Here is a 15,916-nt window from a genome sequence, read left to right on the forward strand (position 1 = left end):
AAGTGACCTTAGGAACAACTGCATTTACCTGAAAATATTTATTGTACACCAATTCTAAGCTAGGGACTAGGGGAAGCATGATCACTAGTGTCTACACAGGTGTCTTGTCTCCCTCACTAAACCATGAGATTCCAAAGGACAGTAGCATGTCTTTTTTCATTTTTTATCAAGAATTTAGCTGGACGCAGTGGTGTATGCCTGTAATCCCACTGACTTGGGAGGCTGAGGCAGGAGGATTGCAAGTTCATTAGCAAGGCCCTCAACAAATTAGCAAGACCCTGTTTCAAAATAAAAAACAAACAGGGCAGAGGACGTGGTTCAGTAGTTTAGCACCCCTGTGTTCAATTCTGGGTACCAAAGCGGGTAAAAATCATCATGCAGTGCACCCAAGCACACAATTAAATGTTTGCTGAATAAATGAACAAATGCCAAAAGTTTGTGAGTCCATATTACCAAATCTCAAGATAAAAAGGAACATCTTAGGTCTTCTAATCTAATGACTCTCCCCTTCTGGATGTGAAAAATGCCCTCTGAGTATATCACCCATCCTATGCTATTCTTCTGGCATAACCAAAGTGTAATTAGTATGCAAGGAGGACCCCAAGTGATGAGCTGATCCAACCCCTCCCTGTCACACCTGCTTTTGGTTGACTTTTCTATGGCTGCATTCAGCAGCAGTGACTCAGAATCTTATCGAAAAAGTTAAACTGACCTTGACAGGAGGAATTCAAAGAGTCAAAGTAAATAAGCAAGAATAAATGCTGATAAAATTGGCCATAGGGGTTCATTTTGTTTCCAATCTCTAACTGGCCCATGTTTCTCCGGAACTTAACAGAATTACACTTCCCTGGCTGGGCGTGGTGGTGCATGTCTGTAATCCCAGCGGCCTAGGAGGGTGAAGCAGGAGTAGCATGAGTTCAAAGGCAGCCTCAGCCACATAGTGAGGCTCAAAGCAACTAGGTGAGACCCTGTCTCTCCCTGTTACCAAAAAAAAAAAAAAACAAAACCAAAAACAAAAACCAAAAAAAAACAAAACCAACCTCACAAAAATAAAAAACAAAAAAACCCCTTTCCTTATCGTCTTGAAAGAAAAGTATGAGAGAAGGTCAATTGCAGCTAAGACACAGCATGCACTGTGGCAGACAGAGCAACAGAAGGGGCAAAGGAGCAGAGACACGGGAGGAATGAGAGCAAGCCAGAGAGGGACAGAAAAATCAAAGAAATAGGAGAGAGAAAAACAGAAAACGGGGGTGGGGGTAAGGAGGAGAGGAGGGAGCATACAGGAAGAAAAAGAAGGAACCAGATGTTAAAAAAAGAAAAAAAAAAAGACTGAGACTACAGGAAGTACTACCCCAAGATGAACCAGTAAAACAGAATAGGGAAATAATGCAGCCTGCATCACAAAGGGCTGTTAATAAAGGAAGCATGTTTGCAACATTTGCAAGTGGAAAACCTAAAGACAGTAATAACAGGGTTGGAGCAGGAAGTAACAGTCCCAGAAAGAACAAGAATATTCTAGAACCTACAGAAAAGGGAGAAGTATAAACAAAACAGAGAGGAAGAATGTTTATATTAGAAAAGATGAGGGAGACGTTTATATTAGGAAAAAAGTGTTCTCATTTCTGTATTTATGCTTAAAAGAATTGCATATAAAATGTTGTTCTGATTCTAGTGTGCCAAACTCAACAATCCTTAAATAGCCTTCGAAAGCCCTGAATTGAAAAAATTCACTCCAGAATTGTATGCATGTATGTGTGTATGTGTTTGTGTATGGAGCACTATTTAGACTATTTGTAACCTATGTGACTGCCATGTCAATTATTTCACCCTAAATGGGGAAACTCTAAATGCTATCTCAGTTTAACTTAACCTGACTGAATTACAGGGTCTCAGAGAATCTCTTAAAAGAAAACATTTCTTCTGAAACTTTGGATTCTTATAAGTTCCAGTGCATTTTCTTTCTCCAAATAACACTCTGAAGAATACCACCGTGTTAGCGATCCAGTCCTTTTGGGTTAATTCCTTAAAGGTGTTTCTTGCTTTATTTAAGTCAGAATGTATAAACATGGTTTCAGCAGCTATTCTGTAGAAGATAAATAAATAGATAAGTAAATGAGAAAGGACACTTCAAAAAGAAGTATTTTATTAGATTATCTTGTCCTATCTAGACACAGTTTCTTCTAGAGCTTGCCCCATTTCAGTACAATTACTTTTTTCCTCAATTTTATAATAATTTGGCTAAACACAAACACAACTGTAGTATACAATACGGGTATTTCTAAAATGCCCCAAAATATCAAGGCTGCATTAATCATGTATTCCTTAAGACTGTAATTCAGATATCATGTTATCTAAAATGAATAATCAGGCATGGGGGTACATAGCTTAGTTATAAGAGCACCTGCTTAGTATGAACAAGTCCCTGTGTTCCATCTCCAGCACCGTAGAAGAAAAGAATGTTTAAGTAAAAAATATCTTCTAAGAAAAAAAAAAAAAGATAATTTTTTTTTTCTGTTTCCAGAAAAATGTGACCAGCTCTTCCAATTACATGAACTGAAAATGGGGTCTAAAAGAAGGGGCTTCAGCATGCCTGTAATTTCAGCAACTCAGGAGGCTGATGCAGGAGGTCACAATTTTGAATCCAGCATCAGCAACTTAGACCTTGTCTCAAAATAGAAAATAAAAAGGGCTAGGGATGTAATTCAGTGGTAGAGTATCTGTGGGTTTGATCCCTAATACCCTGTAGTCACCCAACACAGAAGAGGCGTCAGAGAAGTAAATTCTTAGTATCTCAAGAGAAAATTATCAATTAAATGTGTCTTATGAATTATGATTGATGCTGAACAGAACAGATTCATTGTCTAAAATTAAAATTAAGCATATTCTTTGTTAATACATATATTGCATGTATGAAAGTAGGAATAAATTCTTTTTTTTTGGTACTGGGGATTGAACTCAGGGACACTCAACCATTGAGCCACATTCCCAGCCCTATTTTGTATTCTGTATTTAGAGACAGGGTCTCCCAGAGTTGCTTAGCGCCTTGCCATTGGTGAGGCTAGCTTTGAACTTGTGATCCTCCAGTCTCAGCCTCCAGACTGCTGGTATTCAAGACATGTGCCATCGTGCCCAGCAGAAATAAACTCTTTTAAAAAAACAAATATACAAACAAAAATGTAGGAAAAGAAGTATAAAGTTGTTCTTCACTAATACTTAAAAATTCAAAAGGGGCAGGGGTATAACTCAGTGCTAGAACATGTATAGATTAACATGTATGAGGTCCTGGTTTGATCCTCAGCACTACCATAAAAGAAAATAAAATTTAAAAATCTTTATTATCGGGGCTGGGATGTGGCTCAAGCGGTAGCACGCTCGCCTGGCATGCATGCGGCCCGGGTTCGATCCTCAGCACCACATACAAACAAAGATGCTGTGTCCGCCGTAAACTAAAAAAAAAAAAAATACTAAAAATTAAAAAAAAAAAAAATCTTTATTATCTACCAATAAGGAAATAAAGTATATCCTTCCCATGGATTATTGTACAACCATTAAAATGATGTTGTAGAAAAACATTGAATAATATGGAATTGAATAAAATAGAAAATGGGCACAATAAGTAAAAAACAATACATAAAACAATATCCACTTTTTTTGGTGCATGTCTGTGTACATTAGGGATCAAACCCAAGGGCTTGTACAAATAAGCACAAGCTTCACCACTGGGCTGTCCCCCTTGCCTAAGATAATACTTTTTTTTGGTGCTAGGGATCAAACCTCGGGCCCTGTGCATGAAACAAGCACTCTACCACCGAGCCACATCCCCTAAGATATTACTCTTAAGTGATGGATTATGGATGATTTTGATATTTTGTGTATGTGTTATGGACCTCATGCATGCTAGGCAAGCGCTCTACCACTGAGCCACTTCCTCAGTCCTCTGTATTTTTGATGTTTTATACAGCAAGCAGATATTTGCTTTTATTGAAAAAAGTAATTTTGAAAAAGAGATAAACACATAGCTAACTTTTTGCCCTGGAACCATTTTGAATATGCTTTCGTAATATTTTTAAATAGAATTTTAATTCATTATATGTATTACCTTTCCCTTAAGAAACTTCCGGTCAGACAAGCAGGAGATGAAAATATCTCTCGGATTTCCCTACATCAGGAATAAGATGGTGGTTACACCAAATTGAACAGCATGCCTCCTTACAGCAAGAGACATGATAAATGAAACAGCTTGAAACTGTCCTTCTCCCATCTTTTACTTGTTTGCGTACTATCATGGCATCTAAACATCTACCCCATTTGTTAATTCTCAAAATGTCAGTGGAAATAGAAAGGTGTATTCTGAGACGTCTCAGGGAAAGAGGAAAGGGCCTGATGCAGTCAGAACTTTCTCCAACAAATAAAACACATTCTACTCAACTTCACAAGCTCTATTTCTATTCCACTGAATTGGGAACAAAATAAATTACCAGAAATTAAATATGCTGGGGGCCCAGGGTGGGGGTTTGTTTCATCTCAGAAGTACACAATACTTCTTGATCATTTGTACTCTGAAAATTATAACACAACTATTTTGTATAACTAGCTTCCAGAATTAGAAAGCCACATCTAAGAAGGTCTCTAGAATGAGACCGTAAGAATGAGTACAATCCTTACAAGTGGCAGGAGTTTTATAGTTGAGATCAGGGTTGTTCTGACTATTCAGCTGTGAATTAGAGGTGTAGGAACAAGTGGTTGCAGGGTCAGAAAGGGTTGGGAAATGCCACAGAACATATTTCCTGTTCAGAGTCACAATAAATCTAAATATAAAGAGTCCAGGGAAATCTTACAGTAAAAAAAGCTGTCTTCATGGAGTGTACATGCTAAGTGTGTTGATCAGTTTTAGGTGTCAACTTGGCTAGTCCATGCTACCAAGATATTTGGTCAAACATTATTCTAGATGTTTCTGTGAAGGTATTTTCAAATTGAAATTAACAATTAAATCAGCAGACTTTGAGTAAACCAGGTAACTCTTGGTATGTGGTGAGCGTCATCCAGTTAGTTTAAAGGCCTTACAATAAAACAACAAGCAACCCTTCCAAAAGGGAATTCTGCCTTCAGACTCAAGCTGCAACATCAATTTCTCCCTGGTGACCAGACCACAAATTTCAGACTTGTGCCCCCACAATTACACAAGCTAATTACTTAAGATAATCTCTCTTTCGACAGATAGATATAGACACATCCTGTTAGCTCTGTTATTCTGGAAAATCCTGGCTAATACACTAGAGCCTTATATCTCTTGTGCAGCACCAATTTGGGAATGCTACTTTAGAGAGTCAGACAAATTAAGGGCACATACCTTTTTGTATTTTGCCACTGCTTAGTGCCCACATCAGCGATCCATCTCTTTATAGTTCCTTCATTTAATAAAAGAATTTTCCTCCTCAGATTAACATAGGAATTCTACAAACAAGAAAGCATAATAATTTAGACATGTCAGAAATTTACCCAAGTTTTAGGTGCATTCTAAGAATACAACACTGATTTTTAAATATGGATAACTAAGTCTGGGACAATCACAAAAAGAAACTCTACCAAGCAAGGAGTTGCCCATTTATTGTCCAAGGAGGCTTAGAGTCAAAGAAATTTCTTGGAGTGTCACAACACTTAGCAATCCTATAAAGGTGAACATCAGACAACCTTAAAAGGACATTCCTAGAGGGCTGGGTGTATAAGGAGGAGGAAACTGATTTCCAGGGTCCAGTACTCACAAGCCTCGTAGCCTCAGGTGTTTTTAGTATTGTACCTATCTGCTCATGAGGACCTGACCAATGTTACTAGCCAGAAGCCCACCAAAAGACAGGTTGAGTATGAGGAAATTATACTGATTCAACAACATTCATTAGGGACAAATCTGTTGATTTTTGCAGGTAAAATAAATTAGCTTAGATGGTAAAGGATCAACAATGCCCATCTATTCCCCAAAAGTCACCTTAGTAACCTAATGACTTTTAAGTTGGCCAAACCTGGATTCCAGAACCCTTTATTTTGTTTAAAATACCAAGGATAGTACATGTAGAGATTTAATTTTACCTCTTTTTCCATCCAGAGCAAAATGCTTTGATTTCCTCCAGCAATCATAATCAGCTCCTTTCCTGAGCTGTGGTTTTCTGAAAGGGATGCACATAACGTATACAGAATGTCACTTAGCACAAACCTGTATACTCAATGTAAATAATCTCAGATTTTTCTTATATGTTGTCATTTTATGTTTTTAATAGACAAAAACTCAGTGCATTTCCCACTAATTAAGAAGTAGAGATGTATATACTTTAGGGTAAAGTCTAGTTGTCAAACGTAGGTGACACATAAGGTTGACATGTGGCTTCTGTTTTATATAATTAACATAAATGTTTATATAGAGCATAAACAAATATTTCATTAACTGTTGCCTAGCTCCCATTCTTAAAAACCACGATCATAATATTTAACCAATTATTGCTGAATGAAGAATATGAATAAATACTTCAAGGCATGGAATGTTATAAAGAATCAAAGATAATATATGAACTGCTTGAGCAAATTACTGTTCATTTCCCCAGAAGAAATGAGAGAATTCTAAGCTTTCAGAAACAATCCAAGCACTTTGAGGTGCTTGTACTGCAGTGTTTCAGAGCCTGGGTTCTGAGATTACATGGAGCATGGTTCAATTTCAGCTAGACCTCTTCCTGGCTTTGAGTAAGTGTCTAGCTAGCCTTTTGCTCTCCAGGTTTCTGTATCCTCCTGCAAAATGGGGATAACAAAATACATCTCAGAATCGTTACAAGGACTGATAGTACAGGTACGTGCTGAGCATACTTTCAGCATTTCCGATTTGGAGCATACTTCTGATTATGGGTCAATTAAACCAGGTAGGAAAACCAATCATCCTGGAATGTAATAAGTCTCTTACAAACTGAAATCATCAAACATCTCTGAATCCATATCTGCTTTATTATGTGATTATTCAAGTTTACATTAATCCTAATCTGAAGGAGAAGCAGAAAAATGAGGGTTATTCTGATTTGATAAATTAAATGAAATCTTTAAAATTATTTACACTTAAAAAAAATAAAACCAGTGTTCACAGAAACTCATTTATACTCATACACTGCTTTCCTTGTCATATCGTGCCCTCAGAAAAATCACTTTCTCTAACAAGGCATTATGCTGAATCCTGTACTCCTATAGAATTTACCAAATTTGAGTTCTTCATTTGATGGCAATTTCATGGGTAGAGGTATCAGCTGATTATGTTTTCCACCATTTCCTAATTGTCCTTCTTTTCCAAAACCAAAGGAAAAGACCTTTCCCAAATCGGAAACATAGGCAAGTGTGTGCCACCTATTAAATAAAAGCACATACCGTCAATTCTTAATTTTCCCCAATGATGAGAATATTTAGCAATACAGTAAATTGCCAAAATCAGCTTACCCAATCAGAGTAAAACTAACACTCAAAGGATGAAAACCATCTGGAAACCAAGAAACCTACTGTGAGAGTGAGAAGACTTTGGAAAGCCTGTATCCACTCAAGGCCTTGAGTCACACACTGGCAAATGGTGTTCCCTTTATTGGGAACAAACACCTCCCTTTCCTCTTCCCTTTTCAAGCCTTAGCTTGAGAGTGACCAGCTCCTTGAAACCATCTCTGAATTCCTCATCTTACCATCCTAGAAGACTGGATTAGCTGACCTCCTCTGAGCTCCCACTTATTTCTCAAAGACATTTACCACACTGGTTTTCTCACTGATTTGTTCTCTGGTCTCTTCCAACACTGGTGTGTAGTAAACAATTTGATCTTGCTCAGAGAGGTTTGCCCTTGTCCCCAACTTATGGGTGGTAACTGCCAAATCCTCAGTACGTTTCAGGTGAAAGAGAAGTGTCTGGCACTGAGAGTGGAGCCCTGAGACCACTCCTACTGGAGGCTAATGGCAAACTCCCCTGGCCTGGGATGTAAGCCAGACCCATGGGAGGGAGGAGCTGGAGATTGGGTTAAATTACTTGGCAATGGTACAATTAATCATACCTAAGCAGTGAACCCCCAATAAAAACTCTGTGGACTCGGGTGTTTCCCAGTTTAACAATACTTCCTGTATTCCAGAGGAAGTAACAGCTGCTCCAAGTGGAGACAACCAGAAATTCAGCATTCGGACTCTTCCTAGTCTTGGCCCTCCACCTCTCTTCCTTCAACTGTTACTAACCACTACCCTTTTCCTGTAATAAATGTGACTGAATATATCAACTTGCAGTGTTTTGTGTGTTTCTAGTGAATTCCCCCATGTTAGTAGGGGTATTAACCTGATTTATACTAGGGATCTAATGTGGCTCCTTCTCTTAAAATACATGCTATTAAAAGTGACATGTGTTAAGAAGAACCTAAAGTGGTAGCAACATTTTTTGATTAAGAGATACTGAGGCTGGGTGCAGTGGTGTACACCTGTAATCCTAGTAGCTCAGGAGGCCGAGGCAGGAGGATTCCAAATTCAAAGCCAGCCTCAGCAACTTAATGAGGCCCTAAGCAACTCAGTGAGACTCTGTCTCAAAATAAAAAGGACCAGGATATAACTCAGTGGTAAAGTGCCTGGGTTCAATCCCTAGTAGAAAAGAGAGAGAGAGAGAGAGAGAGAGAGAGAGAGAGAGAGAGAGAGGGTCCTTGGGATGTTGTTAGGATATAGCTCAATGATAGAATGTTTGTCTAGTGTGCAGGAGGCTCTGGGTTCAATCCCCAGTATGGCAAAGAAAACAGGAGAAAGATGGAATGTGACATACATTAAGAAGAATTGCTTTGGCTAAGAGAATCTTACACCAATAATTTGGTCTACCTTAACATTATCACCATTCATGTAGTTTTAGTGTGAGATCATAACAGAGTATGTCTACAGACTGAATGTACATAAACTGGATTTTTTATAGTAAGGATTTCACAAATGAACCCAAAAATAACCCTTTGTGACTTATATTATTTACATTCCCCAAATAAAAATGATTTATTTTCCTTAAAGATGAAAGTTCATCTGAACAATTAACAGAGATATTTCAGAAAAGAGACAAGAAAAAGTGAATTGCTCATTAAAAAAACAAAAAAATAACAAGAAAAGGCTGGAGGTGTAGTTCAGTGGTAGAGCATTTTGCCCAGCATGAGCGAGGCCTTGGGTTCAATCTCTAGTACCCCCCCACCAAAGTCAAAGAAAACAAATATGTAGACTTAAAGATTTATTATGATTAATAACATAAATTCTTCACCCATTTGAAAATGTTTGATATTTATAAACAGATGGGTATTTTATTAAATTACCTAAGTTCATTAATATCATTGATATTTTCATTGACACTTTGCAACTTACCTTCCACATGCTACCTGGGTCACTCTATTTCCAGCAAGCTTGGTCACCAAACAGGGTCTCAGCTCATTCTGTGTTGAATTATGACCAAGTTGCCCATATTTCCCAGCACCAAAAGTAAACACCAGCCCATCCTACAGAAAGGGAACTTCATGTCAGATGCTGGGGAAATACCATAAAAGAGGCACATTCACTAATTCCTAGAGTGAATAAAAGTACTGTCAAAGTAAAGATTCCAAATTATCAGGACAACAGTCCTACTGCGGGAAGAGATCACCTTTTTTCTGGATAACATTAATGCCTCATACACAGTGTTCTTCTAGATGTACAGTCAAAGGAGACCACGTAAACCTACCTGTGTGAGCAAGGCAGCGTGAGAACCACCGCAAGCGAGAAATTCAACTTTCTTATTGTCTGGTGTTTCAATAAGGCAAGGAGCTGCTCTATCTGTGCAGGGAAAGAACAGTTGAAGTGACCAAAAAGAAGCAGTGAGTTTTCACACTGGTTACCTGGCCTACTTCCTCTCAACCTAGCAACAGCAGTGCTCAACCGGTTCTGACAAGCTCAGATCTATACTGGCAGACTGAGGCCCAAGTTCTAGCCCTAAAGTTGAGAGTGGGGCAGTAGCCAAAAGGGTCACCCTTAGTAACCTATGTATGTGGAAGGGCCAAGCCACTTCCCAAGATTTCATTCTTTTCTTTTCAACCTCATTTAATTTTTTTTTGATTATAGGAATTGAACTGAGGGGTACTCTATCATTGAGCTACATATTGGTCCCTTCTTATTTTCAGATAGGATCTCACTAAGTTGCCCAAGTTGGCCTCAAACTTATGATCCTCCTGCTTCAGCCTTCTGAGTAGCTGGGATTACAGATGTGCACCACCACTCACTTGATTAATTTTAATTGCAACACATCAGATATTTCTAATTCTTGCCCAGAATTACATTTTTTTTCCTGGTTCTGGGGAGTGAATCCAGAACCCAGGGTCTTACAACATGCTAGGAAAACACTCTACCATTAATGAGCATGAAGATTCTTTTCTCCACCAGGAATAGTGCCTCACACTTATTAATTACAGCATCTTGAGAGGCAGAATGATTACGAATTTGAGGCCAGCTTTGGCAATTCAGTGAAACCTCGTCTCAAAATGAAAACTAAAAATGGCTGGGGATGTGGCTCAGTAGTACAGTTCAATTCAAAAGGGAGAAAAAATTCTCTACTACAGCATTCTCACCGCATGTTACTTTTCCTTTTCTTCATGATTATTTTCCCACCAAGGCACTCAAAAGATTCAGCAAAAAATAATTTTTAATCACATTTTACTGTCTTTTGGTACTGGGGATTGAACCCAGGGACTCTCTACCCCTGAGCTACATCCCCAGTATTTTGTATTTTGAGATAGGGTCTTGCTAAGTTGTTGAGGCTACCCTTGAACTTGTGACCCTGCTGTTTCAGTCTCTTGAGTTACTGGGATTACACGCATGTGCCACTATGCCCAGTATAACCATATCTTTACTCTTATCCCTTCTGAATACTTCTCCAACACTGAGTTATGAGTTATACTGTGTAATTAGCATTGGGCCATGTTAGGGAGACATGCAAAATTTGACCATTTCCAGATAAAACAGAATTCACTACACATGAGAATTCTAATAAGTCATCTGGGACCATGAGAAATTTTGCCATGCTTTGTAGAGGTAGTTCAATAATGGCAATTACATGATTTTTTTTGGTTGTGTGAATGTGTATATAGACATAAATAATACCATTTAAAATAGGATCAGGATGTGTGAGTTTCCACACAGAATTTCAGCGTTTTTACGTTCAAAGACATCTTAAAAGTCATTTTGTCAAAACTTGTCACTTTCCAGAAAAAGGAAATAGGCTCAGAGGAAAGTGAGGGCATGACAAGGCCCTGTAGTAAGTAAACTGCAGAATGGGAAGAATCTCAGTGTTTTGATTCCTAATCCAATGCCCTTGTTGTCCTACACAGGCCTTGATTATATCAACAACTTCCACATGGTCTCTTGGACAGATTCCGCCTTAAAGCCAGATAAATCATGAAGACCAGTACAAATGAACACAAGGATCTAAACCATCTGTGACAGGAAGGTCTGTGTTCAATTATCTCCCATTTAACAGATATATTTGTTAATAATATGAATTTGAAAATGTTCCTTACTCTTGGTGTGGCCCAAGCCAAGTTGTCCAAAATTATTTTTTCCCCATGAATAAACATTTCCAGACATGGATAAGGCCATGCTGTGGGCTTCTCCAGCAGAAATCTGAACCAAAGGGACTCCTGCGAGGTTCTCCACCATCTGTGGTATGGGGGTTGAGGGAAAGATCCTTTCAACTCCAAGCTGGCCATGCAGGTTCTGTCCCCAGGCAAAAAGCTCACCACCTTGACAAAAACAAAGAAAATTCAGTCGTATTAACTGCACTATGTATACTACACATTTCTTACATTCATATTTACAAATCTCTCAGGACCTGTGCCTAACTCTGAAAAACACAGAAGAATCTTCTTTTTAGCAGTAACAGTTAAGTAACTTCCTTATCCCTCATCTCAAGGGATATAATGAAGCTATCTGAATATAAATATTTGATCAGATTCAAGGAATACTTTAAGAAAGCCACATGTCGGGCCCATGAAAAACAGAAGTATTCTAGTCTGAGGAAAAAAAACCCAGAACTAGTATTTCTTCTACTTTTCTCCCTTTCAGGGGCCTAAACATCCCAAATAAACAACTTAGAAATTCACTTGAAACCAGGCATGATGGTACACACTTGCAACTACTTAGGAGGCTGAGAGGAGGATCACTTGAGCACAGGAGTTTAACATACCAGCTTGGGCAATGAATGAAGCGAGATGCCAACTCAAAACAAAACAAAACAAAACAAAACAAAACAAAAAAGCCACAGTACAGTATTTTGAAAGAGACAGCTTCTTCTTTAACTAGTTGAATATATGAAGCATATTTTTCAAGAAATTTTTTAGGTTATCTAATGAAACTGTCAGTATTCAATGGCATCTGAAAAAGCATATCAGAGAACCAGTGTTTAATGATCACCTCCTTGTAGAATACCATTCGATGGGGTAGAATCTCTTTTTCAAGTAGAATTTTCAAGTGCCTATTAGCCATCAGGAATATAATGATGAGCATGACCAGTTCCCTTCTTTACTTTTCTTTTATTTTTTTTCTGTATTGTGATTTACCAGTAACTTTTATTTTTTTCTCTTTTCTTTGAGACAGAATCTTACTATGTTGCCCAGGTTGTCCTCAAAGTTGTGATCCTCCTGCCTTAGCCTCTGAAGTCACTAGGTTCCAGACTTCTTCAAGACAGGTATGTAATTTTCACAGTCCAAACATAATAGATACTCTATATGAAATGTTTGGACATTAATGGATGAGATCAAAATGGCCAATTTTTTCTAGTACAAGTTCATATTCTCAAACCACAACAGAGCCTTCAGCATATATTTATGTGTATGCTGATACACACACACACACACACACACATATGTATGTATTTATCCTACCCCCACTTTTTGGGTGGTACTGGGGATTAAACTCAGGGCCTCATGCATGCTAGGCAAATGCTCTACCTCTTACCTATATTCCTAGCTTTTTATTTTTTATTTTGAGAGAGAGTTTTGCTAAGTTGTCCAGATTGGTTTTGAACTTATGATCCTCTTGTCTCAGCCTCCTAAGTAGCTGGGAATACAGACAGGTATATGCCACTGTACCCAGCTGTCATATTTTTTTTTTTTTAATTTCCTCGATCCTGAATTCCTTCTATCACCCTCCTATAGCCATTCCTTTCATAGTCAAGTTTGCTGCTTCCATTTTATACTATCAGTGTTTGACAGGGAACACTGAAAGTATGGGAAAATCCTGAAATTCAAAAGATGATATATGTAACACAGGCCTGCAACTCGGGCCCCCAATAGAACTAGAAGATTCTCAACTACAACAATGAAAGGTAGTAGAGTGTTAGGAAAAGGAAAAAACAGTTCTGGAAAAGGGTGGCCAGGGCCAGGACCAGATTCCAGAAGGAATGTTTTTGATTATTCAGAAATTCTTCACTATTTCATATTTGCAAAATAAAAGCCTGGAATAAAATGTAGAAACAGTTGATTCTAGAAATCTGAAGATTTTAGAGACCCAAGAATTCTCTCTCATTTTGCACCCTTTAAGAGCACTACGTTAGCTAGGCATGGTGGCACACACCTGTAATCCCAGCAGCACAGGAAGCTGAGGCAGGAGGATCAGGAGTTCAAAGCCAGGCTCAATAACTGAGTAAGGACCTAATGAACTTAGTGAGATCCTGTCTCAAAATAAAAATATGAAAAGGGCTGGGGATGTGGCTCAGGAATTAAGTGCCCCAAGTTAAATCCCCAGTACCAAAAAAAAAAAAAAATATATATATACTCTGGCTGGGTGCACATGCTTGTAATCCCAGTGTTCAGGAGGCTGAGACAAGATGATTTGAGTTTGAGGTCAGCCTCAGCAACTCAGTGAGGCTCTGAGCAACATAACAAGGTCCCGGCTCAAAATAAAAAAATTAAAGAGGGCTGGAAACACAGCTCAGTGATTAAGCACCCCTAGGTTCAATCCCCAGCACAAAAAAACAAAGCAAAACAAAAATAAACACACACAACTCTGAATCATATCAAATTCAAAACTACATTTCTGTCTTGTCACAAAATGAGGTATATCTATTTGACTGGTTCTACAGATACATGTATTTACTACTTACGGAATATTCCAAAAATTACCTTTTGATAATGCAAGAGAATGATAACCTCCACATGTGATCTGAATTATATATTTTTCTTGCAAAATGCTTTGAAACCTGATCAAAGAAAAGATAGTTTATGAAAGTCATAATGATTGTTAGAACTAATAATGTAATTAGGAATGAAGTCAAGAAAAACAACTTTAAATTTACCACTTCACATTCAATACACTGAACTGTAAAAATACTTTGAAGAAAATATAAAGCATGATATATTTATAATATAATGAGTCTAAAATACTCTACTTATGTAAACAATTTTAACATGCAGAAATAAATGCAAGTTGAAAATAAGTTCTAATTCATGCGATCTACTAGGAAAAAAGTCTCACAAATCACTTCATGATAATGCATTTTTTCCTAGGTTTAAAAACTTATTTCTGGAAATACCATATAGGATTATCATGAGTATCAAACAATGTGATGAATGTCAAAGTTCAATTTGGGGCTAGAGAAACTAATCAAACATTTCAAATGCCAAAACAACATGATAGCTACAGCAGAATACGGGTTTGTATGGTATAGATGGAATTCACTGGTCAGTTTAGAATTCATCACTATTTAACACATTATTTTGTCCCATTATTCCAGACTGGGAACACCTATAAAAACTTCAGTATATAATGCATAATATAATTATACAGTGTGTAATAAAATAATATTATTAATGAACATTAATATACATAAGTTTGTAATTTCCACCTTATTTTAATGACCTGTGCAATATTGGTAGAATTGAAAATCTTCCTTAAGATGCTACTATATAGAGCAGAGGACAGGAATCATATAGTGTAAAATTTTACTACAAAATTACTGTTGCCTTTCAGGTGAAAGTAAAACCATTTAATAAAAGAAAAAAAAAAGTTACCTACTTTGGGTGTTCTATGCTATAATTGTATTCAAACAGCTTTCCATCTGAGGACAGAATCAACATATGCTCTTCTCCTTGGTCCATGGAATGTATCTTCATTTTTTTCCCTAACTTAATACACTCTGAAGAGCAAATTCAACAAGAAACTGTTATCAGTTATTATCTACTACTATTATTGATTTCATTATAATACACTTAAAATGCCTGGAAAAAAGTTAAACTAGACAATCTTCAACTTAACATGATTTTCTCTTTAAGAAAACTCAAGTATATGAAGCAAATAAGAAATAACAATTTTCTTGCCAATGCACATTTTTAGATTTGGGAAAGCACTGATTTATTCTTTGTTTTACATAAAATAGAACCTTACCATAGTCAATTAAATATCTTGCTTTTAAATCTTTAAAAACATTTTTGGGTAGCAGGGGTGCTTAACCCCTGAGCCACCTCCCCAGCTCATTTTATATTGGGACAGGGTCTCATTAAGTTGCTTAGGGCCTCTTTAAATTGCTGAGGCTGGCTTTGAACTCCTGATCCTCCTGCCTCAACCTCCAGAGCTGCTGGGATTACAGGCATTCACCTACTTGCCCAGTTTAAATCCTTTTTTAATAAACTGAGACAAATTAGATTTAAAGAGACAAATGAAAAACTAGGTAAGAAAACATAATTTTAGAGTAACATAACTCATTTCAAGAATATATTGTGTATTCTGAGACATGCTATCCAAAACCAATAATAAACACCCACAGAAAGCTCCCCTCAAAAGCTAATGCCTATATTTAAAAGCAAGAATTGTGTTTGGGGGGAATATTTTTAAAGGGGGAAACCATGGAAAAAAATTTTTATTGGCACTAGGGCATAATTAGTCC

The 15,916-nt window shown here is 37.5% G+C and overlaps 1 protein-coding gene across 1 annotated transcript in view; it reads right to left on the minus strand.

Moving 5' to 3' along the window:
* The window catches only part of Herc5 (HECT and RLD domain containing E3 ubiquitin protein ligase 5), a 55,224-nt gene that overhangs the window by 37,254 nt on the left and 2,054 nt on the right, over positions 1–15,916 (minus strand). The window contains exons 2-11 of the mRNA XM_046458848.2: positions 15,049–15,169; positions 14,157–14,233; positions 11,556–11,777; positions 9,728–9,819; positions 9,376–9,506; positions 7,229–7,374; positions 6,085–6,161; positions 5,351–5,454; positions 4,100–4,159; positions 1,990–2,083 (exon numbers count right to left, since the gene is read on the minus strand). Coding sequence (XP_046314804.1) covers positions 1,990–2,083; positions 4,100–4,159; positions 5,351–5,454; positions 6,085–6,161; positions 7,229–7,374; positions 9,376–9,506; positions 9,728–9,819; positions 11,556–11,777; positions 14,157–14,233; positions 15,049–15,169 — 1,124 coding nt within the window. The remainder of the gene's footprint in view (positions 1–1,989; positions 2,084–4,099; positions 4,160–5,350; positions 5,455–6,084; positions 6,162–7,228; positions 7,375–9,375; positions 9,507–9,727; positions 9,820–11,555; positions 11,778–14,156; positions 14,234–15,048; positions 15,170–15,916) is intronic.

The sequence above is a fragment of the Marmota monax genome, unplaced genomic scaffold (genome assembly GCF_021218885.2).
Source record: "Marmota monax isolate L192 unplaced genomic scaffold, Marmota_monax_Labrador192_F-V1.1 WCK01_AAM20220418_F8-fsc00002, whole genome shotgun sequence".
In the NCBI taxonomy this organism is placed as follows: Eukaryota; Metazoa; Chordata; class Mammalia; order Rodentia; family Sciuridae; genus Marmota; species Marmota monax.